The sequence below is a fragment of the Carcharhinus amblyrhynchos genome, unplaced genomic scaffold (genome assembly GCF_965287045.1).
Source record: "Carcharhinus amblyrhynchos unplaced genomic scaffold, sCarAmb.v2.hapA scaffold_42, whole genome shotgun sequence".
NCBI classification, from domain to species: Eukaryota; Metazoa; Chordata; class Chondrichthyes; order Carcharhiniformes; family Carcharhinidae; genus Carcharhinus; species Carcharhinus amblyrhynchos.
This window is the reverse complement of record NW_027649783.1, coordinates 1,673,107-1,690,713: the sequence shown is the minus strand read 5'-3', so window position 1 is coordinate 1,690,713 and position 17,607 is coordinate 1,673,107. Positions and strand designations below refer to the sequence as shown.

Sequence of the window (17,607 nt, the reverse complement as noted above, 5' to 3'; positions counted from 1 at the left end):
ACTGACTGCCGGGTGCCCTGTAGATCAGAAATAGTGCAGCTAATATGTCTAAACTTCACTAGATTGTTTTCGTTTTTAAAAAAGTAGATTTTTTTTTCAATTTGGACAATCAGAGAGTGATAGTGAATAATTCAAGATCATTCGGATCATCACGCCTGTGTCAGCTGTTTGGGAGAAACGGGCTGAAAGGGAAAGCCCTCGGCTTGTGTATCTTTGCAACATTTACAGCTTGTGTGTGTTTGTGAGTAAATGACATTTCAGCGATCTGTTACTCATTCAAATGTTAACTAGTAGCGAGAAGCGGAAGAAAATTACTGCACCCTGGACAGAAATGTCAAATCATTTTCAAGGAGCCGCTAAGGAATAATTTTTGCTGTTGCTAAGAAGCTACTAGCAGAGAATGGTTTCGATCCATCGACCTCTGGGTTATGGGCCCAGCACGCTTCCGCTGCGCCACTCTGCTCCACAATCCCAATCACCTGCCAGCTGGTATTAATGCGTCACAGAGATTCACTTCCGCATTCATCATTGGAGCGCATGCGCTCGGCTGCTCCCCCGGCCCCACAATTCCACTGTCACCAAGAATAGAAAACACACAGAAAGACAGAGAGATGAAGCGAGAGACAGTCAGGATACACAAGATCGCACACAGGCAAAGGAGAATGGACTGACTGATCATTCATGTCAATCCCAGGATATCTCCTGTTTCTAACCTACTTCTTCTTGTTTAATTTTCCTTCCTTGTTTCGAAATAGATCCTCTGCTGTGGAACTGTGATCTCTGCTGTGGAACTGTGCTCCCTGCTGTGGAACTGTGATCCCTGCTGTGGAACTGTGCTCTCTGCTGTGGAACTGTGCTCCCTGCTGTGGAACTGTGCTCCCTGCTGTGGAACTGTGATCCCTGCTGTGGAACTGTGATCCCTGCTGTGGAACTGTGATCTCTGCTGTGGAACTGTGCTCCCTGCTGTGGAACTGTGATCCCTGCTGTGGAACTGTGCTCTCTGCTGTGGAACTGTGATCCCTGCTGTGGAACTGTGATCCCTGCTGTGGAACTGTGCTCTCTGCTGTGGAACTGTGCTCTCTGCTGTGGAACTGTGATCCCTGCTGTGGAACTGTGATCCCTGCTGTGGAACTGTGATCCCTGCTGTGGAACTGTGATCTCTGCTGTGGAACTGTGCTCCCTGCTGTGGAACTGTGCTCTCTGCTGTGGAACTGTGATCCCTGCTGTGGAACTGTGATCCCTGCTGTGGAACTGTGATCCCTGCTGTGGAACTGTGCTCTCTGCTGTGGAACTGTGCTCTCTGCTGTGGAACTGTGATCCCTGCTGTGGAACTGTGATCCCTGCTGTGGAACTGAGCTCTCTGCTGTGGAACTGTACTCTCTGCTGTGGAACTGTGCTCCCTGCTGTGGAACTGAGCTCCCTGCTGTGGAACTGTGATCTCTGCTGTGGAACTGTGATCTCTGCTGTGGAACTGTGCTCTCTACTGTGGAACTGTGCTCCCTGCTGTGGAACTGAGCTCTCTGCTGTGGAACTGTGCTCTGCTGTGGAACTGTGCTCTCTGCTGTGGAACTGTGCTCTCTGCTGTGGAACTGTGCTCTCTGCTGTGGAACTGTGATCCCTGCTGTGGAACTGAGCTCTCTGCTGTGGAACTGTACTCTCTGCTGTGGAACTGTGCTCTCTGCTGTGGAACTGAGCTCCCTGCTGTGGAACTGTGCTCTCTGCTGTGGAACTGTGCTCTCTGCTGTGGAACTGTGCTCTCTGCTGTGGAACTGTGCTCTCTACTGTGGAACTGTGCTCCCTGCTGTGGAACTGAGCTCTCTGCTGTGGAACTGTGCTCTCTGCTGTGGAACTGTGCTCTCTGCTGTGGAACTGTGCTCTCTGCTGTGGAACTGTGATCCCTGCTGTGGACAAAATACTTTAGTATGTTTCTGCTGTTTATTGGGGGAACCGTCCCAGTGAACTGAAATGATCCGATTTCAAATATAATTGTTTAAAGTGTGACAGTCTGTGAGGACAGTCATCTGCAGCCCAACAGTTTTCAAAGCCAGTCATTGTATCTGGAAAAGTGTTAATTATTGTCTGTCCGAATGTACAAGTGTTTCTGTAATGGTGATATCGGTGTGAGGGGGTTACTGTTTGAGACATGGTTCATATTCTGACCCTGACTGACACAATTCTCAATCCTCACTCCAAACCTGTGCGGAGAAAGTGGATTTGCGGAATTATTCCTCGGAAACTGAAATGATGGCAGGTTTAATAAAACCACTTTAAAATTAAATTGCGGTAGAATTGTTAACGGGATGGTTTTGACTGTACCATCAAAGGATTGGAGAGAGCTCAATGTAACGGAGAGTTAATTGTAAGATGGAGAGGTTTCAGAGTCCTGGGAAGATTCTGTGCCGGGAATTGAAAGACTAGATTGGTTAACAGGAGATGGCAGCTCTTTCATGTGTCGAGTTGGTGGCTCTGAAAAGAGCCGTTGTTGTTCTTGGTGCTGAAGCCGGGGTTTTAGGCGCGTTCCCCGCGGATGCGGCGGGCCAGCTGGATGTCTTTGGGCATGATGGTGACTCGCTTGGCGTGGATGGCGCACAGGTTGGTGTCCTCAAAGAGCCCCACCAGGTAAGCCTCGCTGGCCTCCTGCAGGGCCATGACGGCCGAGCTCTGGAAGCGCAGGTCTGTCTTGAAGTCCTGAGCGATCTCTCGCACCAGGCGCTGGAAGGGCAGTTTGCGGATCAGCAGCTCGGTGGATTTCTGGTAGCGGCGGATCTCCCTCAGAGCCACAGTGCCGGGTCTGTAGCGATGAGGCTTCTTCACTCCGCCCGTGGCTGGAGCGCTCTTCCGGGCCGCTTTGGTAGCCAGCTGTTTGCGAGGAGCTTTCCCTCCGGTCGATTTGCGCGCTGTCTGCTTGGTCCTGGCCATTTTCTGAGCGGATTCAGCACAATCTGAGACACACAGACTGTTAACCCAGAGTCTGCGCTGCAGCCGCCTTTTTAAACTCTGTGAGGAACCGCCCCACCCCCCCAGCGGGAATTGGCCCAGGAAGTTTCAATCAAACTCTGAGCAGGGAATGAATGTCTGGAACTCAGGTTCTGATCGCCTCACTTGTTTTCTTCACCGCCCCTTCCAGAAATTACTCCATTTTCTGTGCAGGAAATAACCGTTTGTATCAAATAAGACTTCATTCCGTCCTTAATTACCAGAAACATTGAAGATTTGAAATCCATCTCCCTCCACTTGGTGTTTGAGACCCTTTCCCCGCTCTCTGGGCTGTTCATTCCCAGAATCTCCCGCTGTTCCACTCGATCCCTGTCCCTTCCCTCTCCAGCCCATTCAGATTTCCCCTCCGCCTGTGGCTTGTGCCGCTTTCAGGGGAAAGGATGAGAAATCTGTGTCTTCTCTGTGTCCCCCTGAAGCCGGTGTGAAAGGGATTGAGTCTGTTGTTTGTTACAGAGAGTGAATTCATATTTGTCCCGTTTGACATTCCCGAATGGAGCCGTTTGCCGCGGACAAATGTTCACAAATGAAAGCTCTTTGTAAAATAATCTTACAGCAGAATATTAATAGAGATGTTATTCTTGTTGAGAAGTTAAGAATTTGTCTCCATTCCCTTTCCCGCGCTGAAATTGGCGCCATTTCCCCCCATTCAAAATTCCTGCCGGTTGAGAGTCGAAGCCAATGATTGGCTCAATGTTCACATTCGATGCTGTGCGATTGGTTCCGATGCGGAGAGGATGGCCAATCAGAAGCAGGCTGGGGGTTGGAGCGGCTCAAACTGCGGGAATTGCGGGTTTTGTGAATGACTGAGCGGAAACTCAGCAGTTTCCCAAAGCCTGTCAGCTTCAGTGCAGGAAACAACCGTCTGGGGGGCAAATAGCATCACAACTGGCACTGGTTCCAGTGAACGATTCACCGGCTGCTGCTCCTAAACTCCCGCTATTCCAGAGAAAGCTTTTAGAAACTCTATCCAAACACTGAGTGATTAGACAGGGAGTGAGGTGGCCTTTCACTCAGGGCACATGTCAACTGGGGGCTGCTGAGACAATCCACTGAAACATTTCAACAACAATCCTGCTCCAAATGAAATGTTCAATTGGGTGATTTCCCGGCACCGGAACCTAAACAAAGCAAAGCTGCATCTCAAACACTGAGCAGCCTGTCCCAGCTCCCCCCCCGTCCCCAGGTCACTGCTCTCTCTGTGAGGCGGTGAGTGGCTCTGAAAAGAGCCTTTGTTGTGTGTTGGCTGGAAAAGGGTCGAGTTGTTCAGCCGCCGAATCCATAGAGAGTGCGGCCCTGGCGTTTCAGAGCGTACACCACATCCATGGCAGTGACCGTCTTGCGCTTGGCGTGTTCAGTGTAGGTGACCGCATCCCTGATCACATTCTCCAGGAAAACCTTCAGCACCCCGCGAGTCTCCTCATAGATCAAGCCCGAGATCCGCTTGACCCCGCCACGGCGAGCCAGGCGGCGGATTGCTGGTTTGGTGATGCCCTGGATATTATCACGGAGCACTTTGCGGTGCCGCTTGGCTCCGCCTTTCCCCAGTCCTTTGCCTCCTTTCCCTCTGCCAGACATGATGGATTCTTCACTCCGATCACTGCCCAATCTGAGAGAGAGGAACTCTTTCAGGCTCCTTTTATACAGGCCGCCCCGACCTGACTGAGAAAGGCGGAGTGAGAGCAGAGAGGGGGGAGGAGACAGAGTGAAGATTCAACCCAGAGCGGGAGGGAGGAGAGAGCCGGCCTGACACACACACACACACAGAACGGCCCCTGATCTTTCAGCTCCACCTCCAGTTTCTGCAACCGCCAATTTCAACCCGTTTATTAAGAATGGAAACGAAAGCCAGCTCCCCACACAAACCCTTCCAGAGCCGCCCTTCACACTCAAGAGTTTCCACAAACCCGGAGCTTTGAAATCTGGAATCGAAACAGAAAATGCTGCAAATAATCCGGCAGCTTTTGTGAAGAGAGAGAGAGAGACAGAGTTAAGGTTTCGGGTGGTGACTTTGTCCTTTTGTGTTTTTAAACCTGCTCCTGTTATAATTCCCAGTCAGTAATATTCCCACCCAAACACTATTCTATAGCAAGAATCTCCCTCAGTAACATCCTCCCCCACATCCGCTTCCAGCTGTTTCCAAACACTTTATTGAAGCTGTTTGGGGGAAATCTCCCTGTGTTAAAGTGAAGGGCGTCTGGATGGCCGAGCGGTCTAAGGCGCTGCGTTCAGGTCGCAGTCTCCTCTGGAGGCGTGGGTTCGAATCCCACTCCTGACACTGACTTTTGGGCTGAGAACTGCCGTCTCCCAGCGCCAGGAACCTGGGTTCGATTCCCTGCTGAGGTCACTGTCTGTGTGGAGTTTCCACATTCTCCCTGGGCTCCCTCCGGGTGCTCCGGTTTCCCCCCGGTGTGTGTGAGGTTGATTGGCCCATGCTAAATTGTCCCGGAGTGTCAGGGGGGAAGTAGGGTCAATAAATAGGGGAATGGGGGATCCGGATTGTGGGTCGGTGCAGACTCGATGGGCCGATTGGCCTCCCTGCAGGGATTGGATTAAAAATGAGTGGGGAATGCGGTGTTTCGCCGCCAGTGTTCCTGTCTCACACTGAATCTACCAGACAGCTTTATTCTGAGAGAAAGTGGCGATTGAACAAATGTGAAATTCTCAATGAAATTCAGCATCTGCAGTTGTTTTGCTTTAGTCTGAATTTGAAATGATCTCTATTGAGAATGAGCCGGGCCCCGCGGGACAGGAATCATTTTCTTGCGGGGTCAGCTCTTTCCTGAGAGATGTGGGTGGCTCTGAGAAGAGCCTTTGGGGGGTTTCAGAGGTTTCCAATTTGCTCTCGGGTTGTTTCACTTCTTTCCTGAGGCTTTCTTCGCTTTTGCTGCTTTCCCTTTGGGATTGGCCTTCGCTTTCGTCACTTTTTTGACCGACTTTCCGCCCGTGACCTTCTTCACAGGAGACTTTTTCTTCAGGGCTGCTTTCTTCAGCGCCTTTTTTGGAGTTGCCGCCTTCTTGCTGCTTGTTTTCTTCACTGGAGTTTTCTTCACTGGAGTTTTCTTCACTGGAGTTTTCTTCACTGGAGTTTTCTTGGCTGCGGGTTTCTTGGCGGCGGCTTTCTTTCTTGTCACCTTCTTGGCCGCTGTTTTCTTCACGAAAGATTTCTTGCCTGTGGCTTTCTTCACCTTCTTTCCCATTTTGCCCGGCCTTTCCCTCTTAGCCAGTTTGAAGGAGCCGGAGGCGCCCTGTCCCTTTGTCTGCACCAGAGAGCCTTTCTCCACCTTCCTCTTGATAGTTAACCTGATCTGGGAGCCGCGCTTCCCCACATCCACTCCGCTGCCGGCCAAAGCTTTCTTGATGGCGGCCAGGGACATCCCCTTGCGATCGCTGCAAGCCGCCACCACCTTGAGGATCTGCTCGCCTAACTTGGGAGCGGCAGATCGGGGAGCCGCCTTCTTCTTCCTGGGAGACTTCACCTGAGCGGGAGCGGCTGGAGGAGCCGTTTGGGCGGCTGCAGTTTCAGTCATATCCGAGAGTGGCTGGAAAATCTGGGCCAGGAGAGTCAGAACTGGATCCGGAATGAAACCAGTGGTGGCGGCACAGAGCAACTTAAAGGCAGAGAGCGGACGGAGCAGAGACAAGCTGCTGTCAGCTCCCGGCTCCTCCAGCCTCTCTGTGTTTCTCTCTCCTCACAAACTCTCCCATTCCAATCAAATTCCGCCTCTCCACACATCCAGCTCACACCCTTCATGTCTCTGACACTCCAATGTTTGCTGTTGAAAAGGTTTCACTCGAACTGAGGACTCCGTTTTCCACTGAAACCCGTTTTCCTGCTGCACTGATCCCGCTCTCACACGCGATAGCTGACATGTTCTCTACTTTTCCACTCAAATCTTCCATTTAGCGAAACAATTGCCTTGAAATCTCACTCTGGGGCTCAGCAGGGGGATTAGGGGGAATCTTTGATTGAAAAATGGTTTTATTTTCCCCAAGAGAGACTCGGAGATCTCATGATCAGAACAGACACACAAACACAGTTGGATTAGTCTGACCCGCCCGCTCCTTTCATACACTCTCTCTTCCTCAATATTCACATCGACACATTCACAGGACAAAACTTTCACCCAATGGAAGGTCCCAGGACGGAATTTCTCCTCCTTCCGGCCTTTGCTCCGGATTCCAGGGGGTTAGTTAGAGTTTTTCACCTCAGTAACTGTTAAAGACTCTGAGGGCCGCTCCCCGCAGATTGTCTTTCAATTCATTCATGGAATGTGGGTGTCTCTGTCTGGGTCAGCATTTATTACCCATCCCTAATTACCCTTGGGAAGGTGGGGGTGAGCTGCCTTCTGGAACCGCTGCAGTCCATGTGGTGAAGAACCACATCTGTTAACCAGATTCCGCGGCAAGAACCAATTCTATTTTTATTTTCAGTTATTATAGTGATTACAGACATCACTGTGTTTGTTTAGGGTGAAAATACAAATTATCTGCTCTCGGAGTGTCTAGATTTCCTGTTTTATTTGTTTCTCCGGCACTGACAGGTAACAGTAAATCACAACCTCACCAACCAGTGACAGCCAGTTAAATAACCATCCCACACTCGCTGATAATGGAGTTTCTGACAGTGACAGTTTCTGACCATCCTCCGATTGGACCTGGAGGGAACCAGATTCACTGTCAGAGCTGGACTTTCTTACAGAGTGGGTGACAGAGCCAGGTGAGCGATGGTGATGGAGTGGTGACTGTGAGAGCATTTGACCAAGGGTCAGTTCCTGACCATCAGAGTGGTGATTTATTTAATTAGTTATCGCAGGTCCCAACAGTAGGTGGACATTCCTGAAATAAAATTCACTAAAGATTCTCATCAACAGTGTGTTTCTAATGGAAAATCCAGCTTCAATTTGCTTTCAGTTGTTTAAATGAAAGAACAGGCCCCAAAACTAAACAATGATTTCCCAGTCAGAAACAATAGTAAAACAGGTGATTTAAACTGTCCAGAAAAACGAGATAAGACAGGTTCAGTTTCCAAACTGTGCTGTGGACACACCTCAAGCTTGAGGAAATCAACAAATAAGGTATTTTCGTAATTATAATTGATAAAAATAAGGTGTATTTTAACAGCCGGTGCGATGGTGGTATAGTGGTGAGCGTAGCTGCCTTCCAAGCAGTTGACCCGGGTTCGATTCCCGGCTATCGCATTAACGTTTTATTTAGATTCTTATCCGCGGCCTCTTGTGTTTTAACCCAAGTGGAGAAAAACAGTATTTGCCAGGAATGAAATAAAATAGAGATTTCTCTTTTTTCATTGGTCGGGCGTAATTCGTTTCTAATGAAAAAAATATTGAAACAGGAAAACAAGTCTCTGACCTGATTAATGAGTTCTCCCTCAGAGACAAAGATACAAAGTAAAAGTCGAGGAACACATTTCAGCTCACACACTGTGCTCTGCACTGTCCCGGTGCCTGATGAAGTTAATATGAACATCCTAAGGTGGCCACATTAGCGCGGTGAGTGCGTAGCTGCGATGGCTGAGTGGTTAAGGCGTTGGACTTGAAATCCCATGGGGGTTTCCCCGCGCTGGTTCGAGCCCTGCTCGCAGCGGTTGTGGTTATGAAGTGTTTACTTCCGCTGCTTTACGCAGCAACAGGCCTGAAAAATCGGCAACGTAGATAATTCTGTTATTATAACTAATTATAATGACTGTTTGAGCAATAGTGGTGAGCAGAACTTTCTGCCTTCCAAGCAGTTGAACCAGGCTCGATTCCTGGCCATCCTATTGAGAAAATGTATCCACGTTTCAATCAAGTTCGTAAAACAGGGCGAATTTGCCACTAACAAATTCGAGTGTTTTTTTATTCGGACGTAGTTCGTTTCTGATGAAAAACTATTGAAATAGGAAAACAAGTCTCTGACCTGATAAATGAGTTATCAGAGACAATCAGAGATGAAGATACAAAATAAATGTGGAGGAACAAATTTCAGCTCACACACTGCGCTCTGCACAATCCCGGTGCCCGATGAAGTTAATATGAATGTTACTGAGATGGTTATGTTACTCAGGTAAATGTACAACTGAGACGTATAAGATGTTGAATGGGATGGATAGGATAGAGGTGGAGAGGCTCTTCCCGCTCAGAAAGGGCAGTAGGACGAGAGGGCACAGCCTCAGGATAAAGGGGAGTGGGGGGGCGGGGGGAGGTGCGATTTAGAACGGAGTTGAGGAGGAACTTCTTCACTCAAAGGGTGGTGAATCTCTGGAATTCTCTGCCCGTTGAAGTGGTGGAGGCTGCCTCGCTAAATATTTTTAAGACGCGGGTTGATGGGTTTTTGATAAGCGAGGGGATTAAGGGTTATGGGGAGAGGGCGGGAATGTGGAACTGAGCCACAACAGATCAGCCATGATCTTATTGAATGGCGGGGCAGGCTCGAGGGGCTAGATGGCCTACTCCTGCTCCTATTTCTTATGTTCTTATGTTCAATGGCAAGTGGTTAAGGCGTTAGACTTGAAATCCAATTTCCATCATATCTGTGCAGGTTTGAATCCTGATGATGAAGTGTTTGTTACGGTTGCTTTAGGCAGCCACAGAGCCAAAGAAAAGTGCTAATTTTTTGCTATGAAGTATTTGGATCACCATATTCCTTTCTCAGCTGCATGGCCCCGAGCCGGGTGCAGGAAGGTCAGCTTGGAAATGACACCTGGGTGTCCTCGGGCTGGCACAGACAAGACAGGCCGAATGGCTTCCTTCTGTGCTGTTCCCTTCTCTGGTCCTTTCTGTGGTTCCATGAGGAAAACCAGAGGGTGCGCAGAATGGAAACAAACAGGCATCAGGTGCACCAGGACAAAACAAGGTCTGAGGTCAGAGTAAGATTCTTATGGAATGACAGACGCAACATAACAAATACATTTCATCAGAATACAATGAATGAGAATTTCAAAATGCTGCTTAGATGATGTGGCATCATGTTCATTCAAACACATTGCTGCAAGCTGGTCATTATTGGGCGTTAGGAACTCCTGGTTATCACAGATTGTAAGAAGTGACATGCGATTGCTAATTAAATGCGACTCCGAAAATAAAATTCACCTAAGATTCTCATCATCACCGTGTTTCTAATGGAAAATCCAGCTTCAATTTGCTTTTAGTTGTTTAAATGAAAGAACAGGCCTCAAAACTAAACAATGATTTCCCAGTCAGAAACAATAATAAAACAGGTGGTTTAAACTGTCCGGAAAAAAAACATACAAAACAGGTTCAGTTTACAAACTGTGCTGCGGATATATCTGGTGTGTGATGAAATCAGCAACTAATCTGCTTCCATAATTATAACTGATTGAAATAGCTGCTGTTTGAGGGGTGTGAGCGATGGTGGTATAGTGGTGAGCAGAGCTGCCTTCCAAGCAGTTGATGCGGGTCCGATTCCCGGCCGTCGCATTGGTAATTTATTTAGATTCTTATCCGCGGCCTCTTGTGTTTTAAACCAAGTGGACAAGAACAGAGGGAACGCAACATTTGACAATTAAGAAATAAAATAGAGGTGTTATTATTTATTGTTCGGACGTAATTCGTTTCCAATGAAGGAATATTGAAATAGGAAAACAAGTCTCTGACCTGATAAATGAGTTCTCCGCCAGAGACAAAGATACAAAGTAAAAGTGGAGAAACACATTTCAGCTCACACACTGTGCTCTGCACAATCCCGGTGCCTGATGAAGTTAATATCAACATTACTCAGATTATAAATGTGCAGCTGCGATGGCCGAGTGGTTAAGGCGTTGGACTTGAAATCCAATGGGGTTTCCCCGCGCAGGATCGAGCCCTGCTCGCAGCGGTTATAAGAACATAAGAAATAGGAGCAGGAGTAGGCCATCTTGCCCTTCGAGCCTGCCCCGCCATTCAATAAGATCATGGCTGATCTGTCGTGGCTCAGTTCCACTTTCCCGCCCTCTCCCCATAACCCTTAATCCCTTCCCTTATCAAAAACCCATCAACCCGCTTCTTAAAAATATTTAGCGAGGCAGCCTCCACCACTTCAACGGGCAGAGAATTCCAGAGATTCACCACCCTTTGAGTGAAGAAGTTCCTCCTCAACTCCGTTCTAAACCGCCTCCCCTTTATCTTGAGGCTGTGCCCCCTAGTCCTACTGTCTTTTTTGAGCGGGAAGAGTCTCTCCACCTCTATCCTATCCATCCCATTCATCATCTTATACGTCTCAATGAGATCTCCCCTCATTCTTCTAAACTCTAACGAGTACAAGCCTAGTTTATTCAGCCTCTCCTCATAGCTCAATCCCCTCAACTCCGCTATCAGCCTAGTAAACCTCCTCTGCACTCCCTCCAGGGCCAAAATATCCTTGCGCAGGTGCGGCGCCCAAAACTGCACACAGTACTCCAGCTGCGGCCTCACCAATGCCCTATACAGCTGCAGCAAGACCTCCCTACTTTTATATTCAATCCCCCTCGCTATGAAGGCCAGCATCCCATTCGCCTTCCTGACCACCTGCTGCACCTGCAAGCTGGGTTTTTGCGATTCATGCACAAGGACCCCGAGGTCCCTCTGCACCGTCGCCTGCTGCAGTTTTTCGCCACGTAAGTAATAGTCCTTCCTACCATTCTTCCTACCAAAGTGGACCACCTCACACTTGCCAACATTAAATTCCATTTGCCATTTCCTGGCCCATTCGCCCAGACTATCTAGATCCTTCCGCAGACTCTCCACACCCTCCGCACAATTTGCCGTTCCCCCAATCTTGGTGTCATCAGCAAATTTCGACACCCTGCACTCGGTTCCCTCCTCCAGATCATCTATATAAATGGTAAATAGCTGAGGCCCCAGCACCGACCCCTGGGGCACCCCACTAGTCACCATCCGCCAATCCGAATAGCACCCATTGACCCCCACTCTCTGCCTCCTATTTGACAACCAATCCTCTATCCACGCTAACACCCTACCCCCAACTCCATGTCCCCTGACCTTCTGCAATAACCTCTTGTGAGGTACCTTGTCAAACGCCTTCTGAAAATCCAGAAAGACCACATCCACCGGCTCTCCTCTATCCACTGCCCTAGACACATCCTCATAGAACTCCATTAAATTTGTCAGACGCGACTTCCCTTTAATGAAACCGTGTTGCGTCCGCCCTATCAAGCAATTCCCTTCAAGATGCCTCGCAATTTCCTGCTTAATGATGGATTCTAACATTTTACCTACCACAGACGTTAAACTAACCGGCCTATAATTCCCCGCCTTTTGCCTGGCACCCTTCTTAAACAACGGCGTAACATTAGCCGTTTTCCAATCTTCCGGCACTTCCCCGGAATCCAGCGACGTCTGGAAAATAACCACCAAGGCATCCACTATCACCTCCGCCATTTCTTTCAGAACCCTCGGATGCATTCCATCCGGTCCTGGGGACTTGTCCACAATCAGCCCCTCCAGTCTGTCGAGCACCACCTCTCTAGTAACAGTAATGTCATTAAGACCCTCCATTCCTACCACCTTTCCATCGCTAACACCCGGCAAATTATTCACGTCCTCCTCCGTGAAGACAGAAACAAAAAAGTTATTCAAGACCTTCGCCATATCCCCATCCCCTACCACTAGCTCCCCTTTCTCATCCTCTAAAGGACCAACGTTCACCCTAGCCAGCCTCTTCCTTTTTATATATTTATAAAAACTCTTGCTATCCTTTTTTATATTAAGTGCTAGCCCAGCCTCATAGCTTCTCCTACCCTCCTTTATCAACTTCTTTGTCAATCTTTGTTGACATTTAAACCTTTCCCAATCCTCTTCTCGCCCACTGCTCTTAGCTACTCTAAATTCCTCCGCTTTTAATTTAACACTTTCCTTCACCTCCTTCGTTATCCACGGCTTATTACCTCTCTTCCTACTGTCCTTTTTAACCATCGGAATAAATTTCTGCTGAGCACCAAGAAAGATCTCCTTAAAGATCCTCCACTGCTCCTCAGCAGACCTACCTTCCAACACATTATATGATCAGGAAGTGTTTACTTCCGATATTTCAGACAACCAAAAAAAACCTTATCTTTCAGTATGAAGTATTTCGATCACGATCAATCTTTCAGCTGCATGGCTCCAGGCCGGGTGCGGGAAGGTGAGCTTGGAAACTCATGTGTGTCCGTGGGCTAGCATGGACAAGTTAGGCCGAATGGGCTCTGAGTCAGAAAGGTTTACAACATGGAAACAGGCCCTTCGGCCCAACTTGCCCATGCCGCCCTGTTTTTTTTAAACCACTAAGCTAATCCCAATTGCCCACATTTAGCCCATATCCCTCTAAACCCATCTTACCCATGTAACTGTCGAAATGCATTTTAAAAGACAAAATTGTACCCGCCTCTACTACCACATCTGGCAGCTTGTTCCAGACAGTCACCACTCTGTGAAAAAAAATGCCCTTCTGGACACTTTTCTATCTCTCCCCTCTCACCTTAAATCTGTGCCCTCTACCTTTAGACTCCTCTACCTTTGTGAAAATATATTGACTATCTAGCTGATCTGCGCCCCTCACTATATTATAGATCTCTATAAGACCAACTCTCAGCCTCCTACCTCCAGAGAAAAAAAAATAGTCTATCCAGCCTCTCCCTATAACTCAAACCATCAAGTCCTGCTGGCATCCTGGTAAATCTTTTCTATCGCTTTCTACTTTAGTAATAGCCTTTCTGTAATAGAGTGAACAGAACTGTACACAGTATTCCAAGTGTGGCCTTGCCAATGTTTTTCATGACTTCAACAAGACGTCCCAACTCCTGTAATCAATGTTCTGACCGATGAAACCAAGCATGCCGAATGCCTTCTTCACCACTCTGTCCACCTGTGACTCCACTTTCAAGGAGCTATGAACCTGTACCCCTAGATCTCTTTGTTCTGTAACTCTCCCCAACGCCCTACCATTAACTGAGTAAGTCCTGCCCTGGTTCAATCTACCAAAATGCATCACCTCACATTTATTTAAATAAAAGTCCATCTGTCATTCATCGGCCCACTGGCCCAATTGATCAAGATCCCATTGCAATTGGCGATAACTTTCTTCACTGTCCACTATGCCACCAATCTTGGTGTCATCTGCAAACTTACTAACTGTGCCTCCTATATTCTCTTCCAAATCATTAATACAAATGACAAATAACAGCGGACCAGCACTGATCCCTGAGGCACACCACTGGTAACAGGATTCCAGTTTGAAAAACAATCCTCTACAACCATCCCCTGGCTTCTGTCAAGAAGTCAATTTTGTATCCATTAAGATGCCTCACCCTGGATCCCATGAGATTTAATCTTTATGCAACAACCTACCTTGTGGTATCTTGTCAGAGTATTGCACAGTGCCTTTTGTTTCCAAAATGTATCAGTTAAGGGGATTAGCAGGATAAATATGTGGGGTTACTGAGACAGGTTCTAGGTGGGATGGTATCTCAGAGAGTTGGTTCAGACTCAATGGACCAAATGGCCTCCATCTGCACTGGAGGGATTCTATTGCAGTTAAGGCTGAGATAGACAAATTTTGGATTCTTAGGGAATCGAAGGAGTGATGAGTAAACTGGAGTTCAACCCAAGATCTGAAACTCTATAAGAAGCGAGTATGCCCACATCTCAATACTGCACCCATACTTTGGAACCCATACGTTCAAAGAGATATTCAGCTCATAGAGAGAGTGCAAAGACATGAAAACTGGAAAATGAAAGGCATGAGAGGAATAGCTTATGAGGGATTAAGGATTCTTGAATTGCAATCTGTAGAGAAGGCTGATTTATGGTTTAGTTCAATATTATCAAATTGATACATGGCCTTATTGCCTAAGCTTCAAAAGCTTTATTCACAGCGATTGTATTTTGGGTGGGTGTCAGTACAAAGTACAGAAATCTGGTTCATGTGATGATATTCACAATTTGTTCTCCCCACATAGAATTGTTGATATTTCAAATGTTTTACCTGATTTTGATGCTGAAAATGTAGTGACCTTCAGAAAACTTGTCAGAAATATAATGTGATTTCTATCTTTGTATTGTCTGATGCTGTTGCTGTTCTGTGTTTTGTTGTTTTGCTGTTTTAATGCTGTGCCTCTGTGCTTTGCACTGTATGACAATGAAGATACATAAATCATAATTGTATTAATCATACAATCCCTACAGTGCAGAAGGAGGCCATTTGGCCCACCAAACCCTATTCCCATAACCCCACATATTTACCCTGCAAATCCCCTGACGCTAAGAGTCAATTTAGTCTGGGCAATCAACCTAATCTCCACAGACAAGGGGAGAATGTGCAAACTCCACACAGATAGTGATCTGAGGCTGCAGTTGAACCCGGGTCTCTGACACTGAAGGAGCAGTGCTAACCACTGTGTCACCCTTGAATGGGGGAACATTATTGATGAGCCACGTGGTCAATGTCTGCTCTTATTTACTGTGTTCTTGTGACTGGAGGAGACAGATCCATGGATACTGAGGGAAATATGGGTGGAAATTGCAGGGGCTTTTGGCAAAACTTCCCTATCCGAGCTCATGATGCCAAAGAACCGGAGAACTGCAAATGGTAAACACTCTTCTTCAGAAAAGGCTGTGAGGAGAACCCAATAAAAGTCCAATAAATTTAACCTCAGCAATGTGGAATATTCTCCAAACAATAACTGCAGATAAAATTAACTCTCGCTTGTGCTAATGTGCATTAATTAAGGAAACCACTCATGTAATTCATAAAGGTGAATTATGTTTAATGAATTTGCTCGAGATTTAGCTAACAGAAAAGGTTGATGAGGGTAATGTGGTTAATGTGAACATGGACTGTCAAAAAGCATTTTATAAATAAAGGGCCACACAGCAAACTTGTGGGAACATTTGGAGCTGAGAGAATAAAAGGGACAGCAGAACATGGATAGGAAGCTGACTGAGTGACAGGAAACACAGCAGTGGGAAATGTTTTTATTTGGAATGGAGCTCGGTTAAAGTGGGATTCCAGGAGGGTTGGTGTTCGGAATCCTGCTCTTCCTGATCCATATTAGAGACATCGGCAATGCTGTACAGAGCACACACTCAAACTGTGGGAATTACACAATACATGGCAGCATTGTGAACTGTGAGGGGGGAGTGCTGAAACTCACAGTTTCTGAGACAGCTTGTGGATTGGTCAAACAAGACAAATTTAAAGTAGAGAAGTGTTAAATGATTTATTTCAGTGGGAAGAAAAGGGAGAGACAATATGAAAGAAATGATACAATTGTAAAGGCATGCAGGAACAAGGGACCTGTGGTTAAATGTGACACTAATAATTGCTGTTTAGGTGGCAGGTTGAGAGTGTGGTTACTAAGGTATTTGGGATTGTGAGCTTTATACGTAGGGACAGAGCTTACAAGAGCAAACAAGTTATGGGGAACCTGTATAAAACCCTGGTTTGGCCTCAGTTGGAGTGTCGCACTCTGATCTGGACAGCAGTGTTTAGAAAGGGTGTGAAGGCATTAGAGAGGGTGCAATAAATCTCTGGGCACGGGTCCAGGGATGGGGAAGTTCAGTTTAATCGGTAGATTGGAGAATTTGGGTCTTTGGTGAAGAGAAGGTTGAGAGGAGATTTGATCGAGGTGTTCAGGATTGTGGAGGGAATTGGAAGGAGCTGATAGGGAGAAGCTGTCATGTCCCAATCTTCCTCTGTCAGGAAGTGTTCCCCAAACTGAATGAACAGGACATCGTTCCCGGTTACACTTCTCCAGCAATGCTAAATATTCCCAGTATTTGTTTCAATGTGAAACATTTAAGATAATTATACAAACACAATATATTGTTTAGAGTAAAGAAGAAACATTAAAAGTGAAAATTCATGTTGATGTCCCTCTGCGGGGCTTTTAGTCTTTCCAGTGTGGGCCAGTGGTCTGATTAATCCGATGGTGCTTTTCCCAGTCGCCTGTGTAACGTGGCTCGAATCCCAGCCTTCAGTTTTTGAACTGCACAGCGGAGCGTTTAAGGAAGTGTTGGGGCTGAATGGCCTCATCTGTGCTTTAATCCTCCTGCTGTCTGGTGAGCTGATCTGACATCCACCCCAGAGTGGAGTCGCTGCACAGATCGCCTTAAAAATGGTCTCTAAGCTGAGGGAGTGACTGTGAATCTCGTCACCACTTCCATCCTGACTAATTTCCTCCACTTCAAACCGTCCATCAATGTCAGAAGGAGTCAGAACCAGAGTAGGAGACTCCACCAATGATTCAGTCCCATCTTCCACCATTTGAACATCCTGCCTTGCCTCACACCTTCTCTGTTCTCCAGCAGCGGGGATGTTCCAGGGTCTTGGTTACTCGGAATGCCCTGTTCCAGGATTTCCTCGCTCTAAAGCTGATGACTGTTGATGTCTGTCAGCAAGTTGTTGGGAATTGGCTCCTCTTCATCTCCAACCTCAGACCAATCAGGAACTTCCATCTTCCAAGCTTCTAGGGGCTGGTTGAGCTGAAACAACAAGAATTGAGGATTTTGCCGTGTTGTTACATTCCAGCAGATTTCATTAAACACCAACTTTTTCACTTCATTAACAACTGGAGGAATAGCAATGGAATGTATTGGCCCATTTATCCTCACATAGGAGTTGGGACATCATGTTGAAGTCATG

At 47.1% G+C, this 17,607-nt stretch overlaps 3 protein-coding genes and 5 non-coding genes across 8 annotated transcripts; 4 read left to right on the top strand and 4 right to left on the bottom strand.

Annotated features, from left to right (window-relative positions):
• Positions 1–391: 391 nt before the first annotated feature.
• trnam-cau (transfer RNA methionine (anticodon CAU)) lies at positions 392–463 on the bottom strand. Its single transcript has one exon. It is a non-coding gene; the product is annotated as a tRNA-Met (tRNA).
• A 2,045-nt stretch (positions 464–2,508) lies between these two features.
• On the bottom strand, positions 2,509–2,919 carry LOC145335863 (histone H3). The gene has a single exon (XM_080181593.1). It carries the CDS (start codon positions 2,917–2,919, stop codon positions 2,509–2,511), a length of 411 nt encoding a protein of 136 aa, XP_080037719.1.
• A 1,341-nt stretch (positions 2,920–4,260) lies between these two features.
• LOC145335923 (histone H4) lies at positions 4,261–4,572 on the bottom strand. The gene has a single exon (XM_080181657.1). The coding sequence runs from the start codon at positions 4,570–4,572 to the stop codon at positions 4,261–4,263; it is 312 nt and encodes a 103-aa protein (XP_080037783.1).
• A 617-nt stretch (positions 4,573–5,189) lies between these two features.
• On the top strand, positions 5,190–5,272 carry trnal-cag (transfer RNA leucine (anticodon CAG)). The gene has a single exon. It is a non-coding gene; the product is annotated as a tRNA-Leu (tRNA).
• Positions 5,273–5,849: 577 nt separating this feature from the next.
• LOC145335882 (histone H1-like) lies at positions 5,850–6,557 on the bottom strand. The gene has a single exon (XM_080181613.1). The coding sequence runs from the start codon at positions 6,522–6,524 to the stop codon at positions 5,850–5,852; it is 675 nt and encodes a 224-aa protein (XP_080037739.1). The 5' UTR covers positions 6,525–6,557.
• Positions 6,558–8,123: 1,566 nt separating this feature from the next.
• On the top strand, positions 8,124–8,195 carry trnag-ucc (transfer RNA glycine (anticodon UCC)). The gene has a single exon. It is a non-coding gene; the product is annotated as a tRNA-Gly (tRNA).
• A 320-nt stretch (positions 8,196–8,515) lies between these two features.
• On the top strand, positions 8,516–8,598 carry trnas-uga (transfer RNA serine (anticodon UGA)). Its single transcript has one exon. It is a non-coding gene; the product is annotated as a tRNA-Ser (tRNA).
• A 2,147-nt stretch (positions 8,599–10,745) lies between these two features.
• trnas-uga (transfer RNA serine (anticodon UGA)) lies at positions 10,746–10,827 on the top strand. The gene has a single exon. It is a non-coding gene; the product is annotated as a tRNA-Ser (tRNA).
• Positions 10,828–17,607: the final 6,780 nt, after the last annotated feature.